Below are 16751 nucleotides of genomic sequence, written 5' to 3' on the forward strand. Positions count from 1 at the left end.
GAAAAAATAAAATTAATTGGATAGAAAAACTATCTTTACATTTTATTTTCTCAAAAAACTGATGTTGAGTTTAAATGTCCTACTTTTCTCCCTTTTTTCGTTCAAATGAAACAGTTAGTTATCCTCTTTCTTTCTTTTTTTTTTTTTTCCTTTTTCTATTTTTTGGTGTCCCCCATGTGTTGCCTTATATAATAGAGATAATAGAACATTCACTTGATATGATAAGATGTAGTAGTCAATTGATATAATAAGATAGTGTCAAGATACGATATGATAGTCATCTAATATATCAACTAGATTTTAAGTACGCACAAACCCAATATATATATATATATATATATATTATAAATATAATATTTTTTTGGAGTAATTTATAATTTTTTAATATTAATTTTTATTATAAAAATTACAGCTCCTTTTATAATAGGTGAAGAGTTATCTAACACAGTAACACATAAAATGCTTTATACACCTGGCAAGGGAAAAGAAGCCGTGCATACCAGTTCATCCGCATAAAGAACCCGACCCTCACACGTTTACCTCTCGTATATACATTTTCTGAATCGTCGATAACAACAAAACACATTTCCATTTCCCAAATTGCGTCATCGACGATTTCCCCCAAAATCTAGGGTTCATTTTTCCTGTCGTATCGCACGTTAATCAGCATCTTCAAAGATCTAATTAATCCAAGTCTTTCATCCTGCAATTTTTCTGGTGAAATTTCAAATCTAGGGTTTCTATCATCTTTCACTACTCGCAACCATGAATCAAGACTAGTATGCTCTCTTACTTTATCTCATTTTTATTGTTGTTCTGATTTGTGATTAATTTTACTTGATTGAAGTATGTAACTGAATGAGAAATTAGGGTTTTCTGCTTTGTTCACTTATTTTCTCCTTAATTGTACCTTGATTGGAATCAAGTTTAACTGTTTGAAATTGGGGGTTTAATTAGTGTAGAACTAATCTGTTTGAAGTTTTTTCTAGTTGACTTGTCTTTGATGATCATTTAATTTGCATAATTGTGATGGTTTTTGTTCGAATTGGTTTAAAGGTAGTCAACTAATTGGAAATGCAATAGTTGATTAGTTTGGATGTTGTTATGTAATTGTGTTATTTATTGGAGGCTATATCTTCGGTGCAGTGATTACCTCTTTAAGCTTTTGCTTATTGGAGATTCTGGCGTTGGAAAGTCATGCCTTCTGCTGAGATTCGCGGTAAAGAAAGGGCTTGATACTGTTATTTGTATGCCTCATTTTGAAAACGTAGTGGTTGCTGATGATTTGGAGATTTGATGCTTGTTATGTGCAGGATGATTCATACGTTGAGAGCTACATTAGCACTATTGGTGTTGATTTTGTGAGTATATTCTATTATTCTGATGTGACGAACCCCCACCCCGACCCAGAAAAAAATGATTTGCTGCTCTGACTATCGCCAATTACCCCTGATTTGCTTTTGTCCACATTTTTTTGAATGAGTTATAGACATGGGATATTGGTCTGTCTTTCGTAAAACAACACGCGAACACTGTTGATCTCTCAAGACTTCCATAGAATGAAACTAACCTTCAAAAGAAATACTCCATAAGGAAGTTTATCTCCTTTTACTTTCCTTTCAAAACCCTGGAACCTTAGCTTTCACTTGATATGTAAAATTTATCAAATATTTTTCTGATATAGAACATCCTTGCAAAACAGTGCTTTTGAAAATTGAGGCATTAGTTGGTTTGGGATGAAACATTGGGGCTTCTAGACGTCTAAGTTAGGCAACTCTCGCCATGATATTGTTGTAGCCAGTTGGTGGTTGGTTGTCTGTGGCCTTAGAGGTCTATGTCAAGGCATCATAGTTGCTGCTATACTGTTGCATTTGCACTTGAATTATGTGATAAAGGAAAGAAGATTTACTATTTAGTGACCTAGGAATTGATTAATCAAAGAGGTGACCTTTCTCAAACATACTCCTTTTTCTGTCCTTTCATAACTATGCTGCAAATTATTAAAAATTAATAGGAATTATTGATGTTCTTGTGTCTAGACATTTTCTTGAAATGTTGAAATGCCCATTGACTCTTGGATCCATACCTAAGTTGCGCACTCATATTTGAGTTTGAGCATCATAGCAAAAGGGGGGGGGGGGGGGGGGGGGGAGAGAGAATAATATATTGATTAATTTCCTGAACTTATTGTCCTTTGTGTAGAAAATTCGTACAGTTGAGCAGGATGCAAAAACCATTAAGCTTCAAATTGTAAGTTTTTATATTTTTGCAGCTAGTTTGAATTTAATATGTTGTAAAATTAGACTGTAATTCCAGTCTTGCTTAATATAGTGGGATACTGCTGGACAAGAGCGTTTCAGGACCATTACAAGTAGCTACTACCGTGGTGCTCATGGAATTATAGTAAGCTGCTATTTCTTTTTTGTATTCACATCTGAAAGTGGTGACTTCAAATGCATGCCCATGCTTTATTTGTGTCAATAATCATTATGCTACTTCCTCCGCAGATTGTATATGATGTAACAGATCAACAAAGTTTTGACAATGTTAAGCAATGGTTGAATGAAATTGACCGCTATGCAAGTGACAATGTTGTCAAAATTTTGGTCGGAAACAAATCTGACTTGACCTCCAACAAGGTGGTATCATCTGAAACTGCAAAGGTATAGTTAGCCTACCCATGCTGTTTGAGATTTTAATTTTATCAATGTAGTGTAATTGTGAGTTCAAGTAGCTTCTTTAATGAGATCTTCCTTAAGATAAGTAGGTTCATTAGTTAGCTTGAGATTATTTACACGGAAAATCTTTTTTTCTTTTTCCACCTGACCAAATAGGTCTCCTGAAAGTGATATAAAGGACTTGAGGTTTTTGGGTATTTATTATTAAGAAGTTTTTGATAATTTTTATTTCAAACTCTTATTTCATATGATTAGAATTTTCATTAAGAAAATAACCTGCTGCTTAAACCGGTTCTTGCTTTTTTGTAGGCATTTGCGGATGAGATTGGGATCCCATTCTTGGAAACGAGTGCTAAGAATTCAACCAATGTAGAACAAGCATTCATGACAATGGCAGCGGAGATTAAGAAAAGGTTTTGTTTGCTTTCCTTTGTCTGAAAATATATCACCCTTCCTCATTCTAGGAGACGATAATGATAATTAACATTCTTTCAAATGCTTTTATTTCATGGATTAAATTTGATAAAGAAACCAAACATGGTTATGTATGTCCATGATTATGTTATGAATATTTATGGAACTTTTGTGGAAGCAAATGTAAAAGTCGGCCAGAGTAATTGATTCACGGAGAACAACTTGTGATGTGGGCAGAATCATCAGATTCTTTATGTTATTCAATGTTGTATGCTCACTTGCTTTATAATCTAAATATGCTTCCATTTTTGCATAGGGAACTTTTAATATGTTCCCTTTTTTGAGTGCAAACTTTTAACAGTTTTTTTCTAAGTGCTCCCTTTTCCTGTATGTAGAGTGGCTAGCCAACCCGCATCTAATGCTACGAGACCCACAACAGTACCAATTCGTGGGCAGCCTGTGGGCCAGAAATCCAACTGTTGCTCATGATTTACTGGTCGTTCTGTTATGCTGCTAACCAGCGCGCGACATGGAGCAAGACCGCACAGCCAAAGTAAATTCACCCTTGTGGAATGTGTTATGCATCAATCTACCTGCAAGTTTCGTGTCTGTATATTACGCTCTACCAAATTGATGTGTGAGCTTTTGTGTTGGATAGATTTCAAATTGTTCTTTTCATCAAATATAACTTGATATACACTAAGTGGTTGTCGTTTACAACCCTCTCAGAACTGTTTAATTCGCTCTTTAGATATTTCACTTTGGTCTTTGAGTTATGTTGATTGAGGTACTCATCTATTTCTTTTCTCATGAAGATGGACGATGGCTTGGGAGTTAGGTGTTAGGCCTGGGAGTTTTTTTGAACCCCCCCCCCCCCCCGGAGTTGGGGGGGGGGGGGGGGGGGGGCTGACCGATACAGTTTCTCGGTTGTTTGGTTTACACATGTCAAAGTAACAAATTTCATAAGTTTGTTATGTTTTTGAGGTAATAGAATAAAGTTTATCGAACTTGGTACAGGTCTGGGTCCTTGAACTTTCCATCATGTACCGTTAAAAGTAATGTGTGATTGCTAGCTTGTTCGAATGAATAGGCTCATTTATGGGTGTGTTAACCCGAACCAAATGGCGACTTCTGGTTAGGTATGTTGTCTAGGCTTAAACCAGGATGCCCGGTTTGAACTCTTGAGTTGGTTCAAAATCTGGGGTTATTGTTGAGTATGGCTGGTTAAATTGTAGTTAGTTGGATTTTGGCTTCATGAGTTGAGTGGGGTGTTTTCGTTACTGCACTTTGTATAGGGCCGATAACGTTTGTATATCTTATCTACCTAACTCATTTTGACTAAGGAGAGTTTCTCATTTTTCAGCATATAAACTTGGCTTTTAACTGACTTCTTTTTTCTTTTGCAACAACAAACAAAACAAAGAAAAAGAAAACCAAGACTCCTTCCTAGCACAAATAGCTAGGACATTTTTTCTATACGTGTGACTTGTGACCAACCTTTTGATAATTTACTGAACTGTTACTTTATTGTTCTATGAAACCTTACTATTTAAAAAAACTTGTCTATTACTTTGCACAAATCTAGCAATAATATAGGAGTTGTTAAACGGATGTTTGTGTTTTTTTTTGTGTAATTGTGTATTTGTGTTCATGTCATTTACTGAACATGTGGGAATCCTTTGACGCTAATCTAGTCTATTTTGAACAAATTAGACGGCTTGACAATGCAACTTATTAAATCAAACAATTAAGTATACGACTGTTTATCCCTCACATATCAAGAAATTTTTAACTAAAAATTATTTCCTGTGTCCAATTTTGGTGTACCCTTTCAATCCATGTTGAGCAACACTGGCTTGTTGTAAGTTTAGAATACTTAGAAATCATTCAATTACGTTAACTTGTACCGTTATACCTCTAAATTGTGTACACTGCTAATATCTTGTGTGTATCTAAGTTAAGATGATAAAAATCCTATTTGTGTTTGATTGAAAATCTCAAGACCTACCTAATTTATTTGTTAAATGATTAAACTTTGTTGACTTGCTTAAATAAACGGGGTCTAAAAGATTCAGCACAACCCTCTAATTTTGTGTTTTTTTTTTTTTTTTTTTTGGCGACAAGAACAAACAGACAACTTAAACTAATTTACCTAATCTAGCCGCTATTGCTAAATTGTGCGTTGCGCTCTAATTTTGTGTTTGTTCCATGTCATGTTATCATATATTGGATTAACTTCTGTCAACTCTAAATAATACTTTTGTGGTCATCATAAGTGATATCTTCCCTTTCTCTCTCTTGACATTATCCTCCATCTCTATTATATAAGGGAAGGGGGGTAATGGTGTCCTCTTTTGAAATGCCTTTTTTGTCCCCCTTCCCTTTCTAAATTACAAAAGGATTGTCAAAATCAAAATCGGCATTCAAAGAAAACTATCGAAAATTAATTTACAACACTCACTCACAAATCACTAAAAGAAGAAACTTTACAAATCACTCATACAATTGAGAAATCACATTCTAAAAAATCACGCAAATCACTCAAATAATCAGGTTACTTTATTAAAACTTAAAATTAACATACAAACTAAAACTAATATCCTAGAACGTCAATATATACATACAAAAAAAATTAAAAAAATTTACTTACAAATCACTATTCTCAAGAATCATTCACAATTAATGTGGGTCATGATAAAAAAATAGAGTTGTATTTGTAGTGAAATAAGAATTTAGAAGTTAGACAAGGAAAAAAAATATTTACTTTTTTTATAGTGTTTCCTATATATAATAAAAATTTACATATATTTGGACCTATTTTTTTCTATTATATAATAGCGATTAATTATCAAGGTAAAAGGGTTTATGTAAACTATCATTCAAGAATTAAGGAACATCATATCTCTATTATATAAGAGAGGGGGGGGGGGGCTATGGTGTTCCCAAATGAAGAGACTATGTTACCCCCTTCCCATTCTAAATTACAAATTCACTTACAAATCAAATTGGGCTTCAAACAAAAATATCAAAAATATATAACAATCACTCACAAACTACTACTTATGAAATTGACTCGAAATCAAGGTGTCCACTTTCTTTACAATTTATGAAGTATTGTACTTAATTCAAAAAACAACTAAAAAAATTATAATATTAGAAATCATAAATAAATTCAATAAAATTTTTATTTTGTTTATAGAATTTAACTTTGAAAAGTAAAAAAAAAACAAAAAAATAATGGTAAGAGACTTAAGTGACATAAACCAAACCAATCAAATTTTACAACTAAAAATAATTATATTTCGTATGTCCAATGTTCAAATTTTGACTCTTATGCCGAAAAAAATCGAATTTTTGTTTTGAAAAAAAATTCAAGCACGCATCGCGTGCAAAAAAATTCTAGTTCTCTATAATTGAAGGCTTTTTTTTTTAACCGAGGTTAGTAATTTTTCGACCAAAATTTGGCCCACATTTTATCTTTCTGGTTGGTTTTTTCTTTTGTTCTAGTAGTCCAAAGAAAATGTTTTCCACTACTTTTATGAGGTTTATATTTCTATATGGTTCTAGTCAGGGCCGTAGTTGCGGGTGTGCAAAGAGCCCCTCCGCACAGGGTCCAGGTCAGAAACAATTTGGTTTTATTTGAAAAATATGATGTTTTGTATAAACGGCAAACGCTTCACATCTTCGTCTTTAGACTCCATAATTAATGTTATCCCCTATCATCTTGATCAATCTCTTTCACCAAAAATTTAACCTTCCATATCTTTAACTTTAGTATTGTTATCAATAATTTTTTATAATTATCAATAATAAAATCAATCCATCAATTAGTATTGATTCTTTCTACTCTCTAAGAAATAAAAATTATGCTCCTTTTCTATCACTAATGGGAAAGAAAGGGCCCCATTTCCATTATGGAACAGAGCCCGTAAATATATAAGACGATCCTGGTTCTAGTGCTTTATCCCTCCATATAAAAAACAAAACTTCAATCCCTATATGTAGAAAAAACTTCAAATCTCCATGCGTAAAAGTACTTTGGGTTAATGGGTCGAAGACTCGAAGATATATAATATTGAGTCATAGAACTTTGGTTATAGTTGGGACAACACCATATCATAGGAGCGGTGGAAATAATGTTCTATTAGCATAGTAAATAAAATATTTTGTGTTGATGTTTTTGATGATCTTTACCTATTCCTTCGGGCGCGTGTTCTCGTGGACCTTTACAGGCCCCTGATTCCAGGATGTTTTGTCCCACTCGATGACAATTGGGTTTCTTGGGTCTACTTTAGGTATGAAGGCATTTACCGCTTCTGGAAGGAATGCGGCTGTGTGGGGCACAACACGGGCCGCTGTAATTTAGCGGCTTATGATGCTCAGCGGATCATTCAGCGACACCTTCATGAGTTTGAGGAGGCAGGTATGGCAATCCTTCGCACGGAACAAGGTATTCCCCTATACATTAATTTGATTCGACGTTTAAATGATAGATTTTTAAATCGAACCCAGAAACTCAACCTCACATATGCTCGTCCCTCCCGTTTTGTTCCCCTTCATGACCCATATATATATCCTTAATATTATGCTAACCCCCTACAGATGTGGACTCTTCTTCGGAGGAGGAGTTTTATGAAACCTCACCGGATCTACCTTATCAACCGGTTCTGGAGTAACCTGGGATGACCCACATATGACCTCTCGGCATCGGCAGGTCTTATCTCACACTGGCAGTCTGCCCAACCCATCTTTAGTTGGGAGTAAAGCTAGAAGGATTGCTCGGTCTCTCAACACCAGATTTAGCCCAAACGTGCCAGCCCAAGCCCAGGTTAATGTGGGCAACAATCCTAGTGCTCACCTGGGCCATCTGTCGAACAATAATTTCCAACACCATGCTCCAGCCAGTTCTGAGATTCCTTTGGGGCCTTTAGGCTTTGAAAGACATCCGCCATAATCTCCTCCTAGACGAATTTTTGGGTCGTTGGGTTTGGGAACTTGGGCCCAACTTTCAGCTCAAGCCCTACGACGACTTTGTGGATCTCCACGGCGTCATGCTCTTTCAACAGGTCCGCAGAATGTCAACACGGATTTGGGCCTTGGTCCTTTTTCTGATAGTCCAACAAGGCACACTAGTTCTCTTCAAGATGTGGTAAGTCAAGGTTGGCACATAAGGGCCCCCCGGCTCCGGATGAACCTGGGCCGAGCAATTGGCAAGCCCAGTCATGTTATGATGCCCAGTCAAAGCTTTCCGGGGCAACTAGGGCACTTTCACCAAATCTACCACTGTGGGCAGAGCCACGTGCTTTGCAGAATATCTCAAACCTTATCAATGAAAGATTCTGGCTTTCATTAACCTTGGTTAATGACCCATTTCGACCACAGCAGGTTGATCAACAGGATGATTTATATTCGCCTACTACCCCTTTGGACCTCTCCAATTTGGATACAGCGGACTCGACTCCGGTTACCTCTCCATGGACATTCATCCGGGTGATATTCCAGTTGGTTTTGCTTCGCAGGTTCAGACTAGCATCTTCTCCGGAAAAAAACGAAGAGACTCTCCTCTGGGTCGTAGTCAATCATTCGACAGTTAGTAACTACCAGATGCAGATGTGTTTCAGGCCTGACATAAGCGTCGGCGTCGTCGCCTTGAGGAGTAGGAGACGAAAGGCGCTTTCATTCTCTGGCCCCCTGGGCACTCTGGCCAATTCACTTCAAAGGCTATCACTGACACCTCCCTCGCTCATTCTCTAGGGGTGGAACCCGGGGAGACTATTACATCCAAGCTCAAAAATAAAAGACCTGCTATTGTGTCACCGGAATTTGCTCGTGATGACTGGTTGGGGAAACAGAGTAAGTTAATCAATACTGCAGTCGGCGGCATCTAGTGCTACTCATGACCATTCTGCTTCCACCGGGGATAACCTATCACAACCAGATCTGAATAATACAATAGAGGCTACTTTGTCTATGGAGGACGCGGCTGATCCCAAACAGCCTGCCATGGATCCATGAATATTTTGGCGTGGAATTGTCGAGGGCTCAACACCAGCAATAGCCCGAAAATCTCGTCCCTTCGCTAGCTTATTTCGCAACATCATCCTTCGTTTTTGTTTTTACAAGAGACTAAATGTCGTGTACAGTATGTAGAAAGTTTACTGCAGAATACTAGACCTAAGTTTAGTTGTGGGGTAGATTCCCAGAAAAATAGTTGGGGATTAGTAGTTTTTTGTTGGGGCCCCTTCGATGTACAGGTAGTTTCGCAAACTAGTAATTTTGTATTCTGTAAAATTATGACTAGTAATGGCAAGTACAACATCGTAGTGGTCTTTGGAACACCCTTCATCTCCTCCTCCAATAGTATGATCGCTACCTAATTATAGGGGATATGAACCAGCTGGATTATTACGCGGACAAACTAGGGGGGGCTGCCATCATCCGAGGTTGGGATGAGATAACTCATTGGAATCACTCTTTAGATTTACAAGATGTTCCTTTTGTCGGACCGCGGTTTACGTGGGCTAATAAAAGCGAAAATCTTGGCCTTATTATGGAACGTCTTGATCGCGCTTATGCTTCAGCGGCTTGGTTAACGGACTTCCCCAACACTCTTACTCGTCACTTCCCTATTACAACCTCCAATCATGCTCCTATTTTGCTTCACACTGATCCGCCGTCACAGCAGCCTTTCGGCCGTATCAAATAGAGACCTGGTGCCTTTTCCACCCGGAAGTTAGGCATATTGTTCTTGCCGCTCTTGCCATGGCTATTGCACGTTCTCTAATGTATGCCCTTTCAAGGAAATTAGCTGTTATTCGAAGTAAGTTGCGTCCTTGATGTCTAGATCGTCGATTATTTTGGGGCATCAACTAGAATAAACTATCAAACAATCTCTTGCATATGAGCCTGGAGGTCGCGACCCTAACACAGGGTATTCATCTTGTGGGTCAACGTCGAGAAATTATTGATTCTGCTTCCCTAGCGTTCTTCTATTGGAAGCAGCGAACCAAAGACCTCCATGCCCAATTTGGGGAGATTGCATCGTCCTTCTATTTCAGACGCTTCCGGCCTTGTAAGCATAAAAACCACATTTTCATGCTTCGTGGCGAAGATGGAAACTGGATCGACTCGCTGGCAGCTATTGAGCTTCAGATCATTAATTATTTCAAAGATGTATTCAAATCTTGCCCTTCTCCCTTGACAGCCACTATACCTTTATCTGAAAATATTGATTTAGTTCTGCGGGAACTAAATCTTCCGCAAATTTCTAATCCTGATGCTCTTCGGCTCTCGACTCCTTTTTCGAGTCTGGAAATAAAGGCAGCTATGTTTAGTATAAGCGACGATAAATAACCTGGGTTAGATGGCTTCCCTGCTGCGTTTTTCAAAGCTTAGTGAGCCTCCATTGGCCACCTTGTGATTGTTGCTGTCTCCAGGTTCTTCGAGACCAGTCTGATGCTTAAAGAGATGAATCAAACTCTATTAGTGCTTATTCCAAAGAAGGACCCTCCAGAGGAAGTGTCTCATTTACGACTGCATGCAACCGTTGCTGCCTCATCTCATTGATAATTTTCATAATGCCTTTGTTCCAGGTCGCCAAATGTCAGATAATATTCTCCTTTCCCACGAACTTCTACATACAATCATTGAACAACGTTTGGGTTCTCGTCAACTAGTGGCGCTTAAAATCGAAATGAACAAGGCATATGACAAAGTGCACTGGATCTTCCTCACCAAAGTGCTACAGGCTTATGGTTTCCCGGGCCATTGGGTTCACTTGATTCACCAATGCATTTCCACCGTCTTTTACCGCATACTCATAAATGGGGCTGCTTTGAAGCCTTTCCGACTGTTGTGGTCTAAGGCAAGGCGACCCCTTGTCCCTATATTTGTTCCTTTTCTGCATGGATATTCTCTCTCGTATGACTTCACTTGCAGTTGATATCTGAAGTTTTCAAGGCATAAAATGCTCTCGGTGGAGCCCTTCGATTTCTCATCTATTTTTTGCAAATGATTCCATGTTCTTCATTCGTGCTTCCGAGGCTGCGTGTATAAGTTTAAAGACCCTGCTAAATCGCTTCTGCTCTATCTCAGGCCAGATGCTGAATCTCCAGAAATCTCTTATAAAGTTCAGCCCCAATATTGAGGTGAATATGCAGTTACGTTACAAAGAGATCTTCAGAATGGAGGCTCAAGATTTAATTGGCAATTACCTGGGAGTCAATGTGGACGTTAAAGGGCCGAAGGTCCAACATTTTACCCCATTGTTGGATAAAATGTCAACCAAAATTTCTCAATGGCGGAGCAAAGGTCTCACCCAAGCTTCTAAGCTTATTATCATTAACGCCATCCTAGTGGCCTCTGTTGTTAATCAGTTGTCCGTTTTCGAGATTCCTACTATTATCGTCGGTAAATTGGATAGAATGCTAGCGCGCTTCTTCTAGACAAATACCCAAGATAAAGGTATTCCCTGGAGGCGAAAGGAGATCCTTCATCAGCCAAAAGGTTTTGGTGGCCTTGGTATCCACAATATTGCGGCTCTAAATAACGCTCTACTAATGAAGCAAGCATGGCGGATTAATCAACATCCGCAATTGCAACTATCTCGTATCTACGCAAGGTGTAACTTCACCCAGCTCCCTAGATCTTCAAGACAAAGGAATATCTCTTGGGGCGCTCGGGGTCTCCTCCATGCCAGCCGCACCCTTCTTTCCTCTTGCATCTGGAAAGTTGGTAATGGGACCTCTATCAATGCTTCGAGAGACAAGTGGGTCCGTGTTGGTACACCGGTTATGAATGATCATATTACAATTCGAGAGGCTGCATTCCTATAGGTGGCCGATGTCATTCACTCACCATCTAATGGCTGGGATTACCGTAAACTCCATCGCCTGTTCAACCCAGCTAGTGTTCAGCAGATATTAGAGATAGAACTTCCGATTAACGGGGACACAGCTGACAGTCGCATATGCCCGCTAACTCAGTCATGGCATTATTCTACTAAAATCGGTTATGTTATCGCTTTACAGCACCAACAACTTGATATATGTAGCATGACAGATGACCAGATGCGCTTTTGTCGTATTTTATGGCATTTGAGTATCATGCCTAAATGGAAACTTTTTATATGGAAAATGTGGCAAAACAGCCTTGCCACTTCTGCTAATCTTTTTCGAAGAGGTCTAACACTCAATGAGGAGTGTTGCATTTGTCTACATGACAAAGAGGATAATGAGCCTCTATTTCGGCAGTGTCCCCTAGCACAAGAAGTCTGGGGCTTGGACCTCGGTATCAATGCCAGAACTTTTCACCTACAACCTTTCCGGGAGTGGCTGATAAGCTATTTTATATATTTGTTCAACAAGGAAGGTATGCATGGCACGCAGATTCCTAGATTTATTGGAGCTCTCTGGGCCATTTGGAAGACAAGGAATACCCAGGTCTTTGACAACGTGCGAGCAACTCTGGAGGCTTTCAAAGTTGCTTACAATAAAGGTCTCCAGCCACTCCTTATTTGCAGACCGATACTCTCCTCCCAGCCCACCTACGCTTACTGACAACCCTCCACCGGGTTACCAATTGATATCTTTCGGACAATTCGGTCGCTCGTCCATTGACATCCTCTGTCGTTGTGATGGAGTGTGGGATAAGGTTTCGCACAATGCAACCGCGGCTTGGGTAGCAGACATTTGTTATTCCGAGTATCAAGTGCAAGAAAGTCAAGTGATGAAGGCCTCCTCAACCCTTCAGGTGGAAGCTTAAGCTTGTCGCCTGTGCCTTCTCTGGGCGAACAATAACTCGTTCGAGCATGTCCTCATTTATACGAACTCAACTAATCTAGTTTCCACCCTTAACTCTGCGTCGTGCAATATAAGCTACCTCGAGCACACCATGTCAGATATTAAACGTCTTGCGGCTTCGCTAAAAGGGTGTTGCATTATGAAGGTCAGCTGCGAAGATGTTGCAGCTGCTCATGATCTTGCCAAGGCCTCTCGTAACCCTAGCTTCCCCTTTGTCGCGCACTGATGTTCTTATTTGTTTTTCTTTGGTTTTAGTTTTCAGTATGTTTTCCACGTTGTCAAAAAAAAAATTATTATTGAAGATGTCATACGTGTGTATTACTTATAATTTTCCTCCTAGTCGGAACAACAACATTATAATGAATTCATAATTGTTTATTCATTTGTGTCGTGTATCATATACATTTATGGACATTTTAAGATATCATGAAGATCAACAAAACAAGCTTTGACCACCATATCCTCAAATAATGTAGAATTGAAGCACTGATGGCTCTTTGTTAAGGACCAATCAAAATTTAGGAAGAAAGCTTATAGGTAAGAATCACATAAAATCCAACTGTGATCTATGAAGACCATATTTTTCTAAAGTAAGAAGAAGGCGTTCTAATTGGACCAGAACCTCCGACAAGTCAACTCGGTCCGAGTTAGCAAGGCCCCTTGGGAATAAGTGAAATGGTAAGGAGAAATTCCCATCCTCAAAATGCCTCTTGTGGAATTGATCCCACAACCTCAAGGTTGTGAGATACAAACCAAACTACTAGATCAAGTACTACTTGGTCTATGAAGACCATAGTGTCTTCGTTATCCAAGTCAATGAAGAGTGTATTGCAGGAGATAGAACTAAGTGACATGATCATGACATATTAAAGATATCAATATAATCTCTATTATATTAGGGAAGGGGGAGGAAGATGTTGTCCCTCTTTATAAATACTAAACTACTTATTAGGTCCGGGCTATGCCCCGGGTAAGAAAAAAATTCATTTATTTATATAATACTTTATGATAATAACACTAAATCCAACTTAGTCTAGATGTTAATACTTTAGTATATGTATTTGAGGTCTCGGAATCAAACCCGTATACTACGCAATTTCTAAATTTTTTTGTTGTACATGGATTACATGAACTAAAACTCCTTAGGGAGAGCGTCACGTGGCGCAGTTTCTTGTTTATGCACGCCTTTTAATATATTTGTATAACTTACCCTTAATGATCTAATGGAATAAAAAAAATTATGTATCTAAACTAGCTGGTTTCCCGGGCGAAACCTCGGGTCATTACGTATGATTCGTTTATTATTTTTAATGAAATTAATTGAATTATATGCCCCCATATCAGCGTATATATTTAGATTACATGTGACAACCTTTAATACTTCATAACTTTCAATTAGTATCGAGTACCAGGTTCATAATAAATTAATTGTTATATTATTCATTTTTCACAAAATGGACCACTGTTTTAAGTCAAAATAAGTCATTTTTAAACAAAGAATAATTGTTTACCTTAAATGAGTCCCTTGTATATAAGTAAACGTGACCTATTTAGGACAAAAGGTTACTTAGATCTAAAGGATAATTTTTGTATTAAATAAATCACTCTTATATAAGTTTATAAGTGTCTATATATTGAAGACAAATAGTTCTCCGCTGCATAAGCTCATATCATACAATGGATCGGTCCTTCAAATAGTTGATTCGACATGACAAAGTTTATAATATCTTTTTCAACTCATAAAGACACTTTCCATTTCAATTTCTACCTATAATAATTGATTGAAATTAATTACGATAAATTTTTCTCAAAATTTTCCTTCAGATAGGTAATATTGTGTTTTTTATTTTGTAAAAAACTAAGCATAAATTAAGGTTTGGTGGGCCAATTACATTGTTTTATAATGCATTAAAATTAATTTGATATTTTATCATCACTATTATGGTAAACGGAAACTTAATAGGTAATATAGCTTGTAACACAAGGATATATTAATATATTTCTCATTTTGATGGGTCAATTATTGTAATAATCCAATTTGTGTGTCAAGTTAACAAACATAATTACTTCTACTTACAATAAAAAATCAATATGAGCTTGTATATATGAGTTGGCTACTGTATTTATATCTCAAAGGAGAGGTTGTGGGTTCGAATCTTAACACATATATTTTTTATTATTTAATTTATCTCAATTACTTGAGAAGGAGGGGGGGACATGTGATAGCTTGACATTTGTTTGCTTTGGGTTTTAGATATATATAGATTTTTAGTTATAAATATTGTCTCGACTTAAATTGATTTGGCACAATGTCCGTTCCGAATGCCATAGATGATAAACATAGCTAAATTCACTCAAATGTACCCCGACTTGATCAAAGCTCATAAACCCGAACATCAATAAAATGGATTTGACCTTAAAAACAATATAAATGCAAACATCAGTTGAATCTAAATGAACCCATCACAATATCAAGACATATCCAAACGAATCTACGCAAAATAACTCAGCAATACCTAATCAGGACAATCCGATGACAAAAATCTCACCAATTATTAACTTTTTCAATATTCGACACTTTGAAGTCAAACTTTGACAATGAATTCTCACCACTATATAGAATAAATAAACTGTGCAGAATCTTGTTAGCCGGATCTGGTGTATCATAAGGGATTTGCCTTTTCTATTTCATCTCAACATGCCATTTCAAATTTTCAAAATATTTACAAATAAGTAATTGCAACCGATGAAATTATTTGTCATACGCTTGACCATTAATGAACATTATACATGTTTGGGCCCATTAAATCCCTCCAAGAGTCTTATGCCATGTGGCACCGCCACCTAAGCTCCGTGGGTCCCACCAAGCTACAACATGGCTAACAAGCATTTGGGGATCCATGGGTCCCACCAGAATCATTCTTGAAAAGGTATCACCAATCCCTCGGTGAGCTGTCCCATCCAGCACACCTCTTTCTAGGAATTCCCACTACTATAAATACCCCTCGTCACATCAATGCAAAGGTATTAAATTCTCACCTAACTAACTTGAGTTTCTCACTCTAGACTCTCTCTCTACCTCAATCATCAACTGACTTGAGCGTCGGAGGGGCGATCCCGGAACAACCCCCGGGGTAGTTTTTCTGTGTTTTGCAGGTTTCCGGTGAACTGACAACCAGCTCTGCTCGGACTTAAGGACTTGCTCAGCACAAACCATTAACCTTAATTTCTAGACAAAAACAGTTTAGCGCCGTCTGTGGGGATAGTACAGAAAGTTACTTCGCCACCACTCAAAAAGTTCATTAGCTGCTCAGCAGGACTTAACCTCAGTGCTAGTCAGCTAAGGCACCATCCAAGAACGCCCGTAACAAACAGTCCGCCCAACCCCAACGAACCGAGAGGGAACCTTCACCCCAACAGAGGAGATCTGCACGAACTCGATCCCCCTCAGTTCATACACTGGACCCTAACTTAGAACTATCTCAGGAACAGCAACCATCCCCTTCTCGGGGAATACAACATGTTGACCCCCAACCCATACTCACAGCTGATATAGCACTCATAGCAACCCAGCTGCAACAAACCCTACAACAAAGCATCCTGTAGATGTTGACCACCCTCCAACAAGGACAAGGTCAGAATCAACTCAACCTCCAGCAACGCGACAATAATGTCCCAAGACAATTTTACAGGGAAGAACGCAATCAGGGCCAGCCTAACCGGCAAAGGTCAGTAGGTCAAGAACCTGGTCGGTCTCACAGGGCACCCTCTCGACAAGATGAGCGCCCTCCACCAGGGGAGAGGTCGGCCCATCGGGAAACTGCCCTCCGAAGAGAAGAGACTCACGTCTCTAGGTCGC

General features: G+C 38.3%; 1 protein-coding gene across 1 annotated transcript; it reads left to right on the top strand.

Moving 5' to 3' along the window:
• Window positions 1–484: 484 nt before the first annotated feature.
• LOC104884368 (GTP-binding protein YPTM2) lies at window positions 485–3868 on the top strand. Its single transcript, XM_010669009.4, has 8 exons — window positions 485–779; window positions 1147–1219; window positions 1314–1361; window positions 2203–2250; window positions 2332–2403; window positions 2508–2663; window positions 2988–3091; window positions 3488–3868. The coding sequence occupies exons 1-8, from the start codon at window positions 766–768 to the stop codon at window positions 3579–3581; spliced, it is 609 nt and encodes a 202-aa protein (XP_010667311.2). The 5' UTR covers window positions 485–765; the 3' UTR covers window positions 3582–3868.
• The last annotated feature ends 12883 nt before the right edge of the window (window positions 3869–16751 follow it).

This window comes from Beta vulgaris, chromosome 8 (assembly GCF_026745355.1).
Source record: "Beta vulgaris subsp. vulgaris cultivar EL10 chromosome 8, EL10.2, whole genome shotgun sequence".
Lineage (NCBI taxonomy): Eukaryota > Viridiplantae > Streptophyta > Magnoliopsida > Caryophyllales > Amaranthaceae > Beta > Beta vulgaris.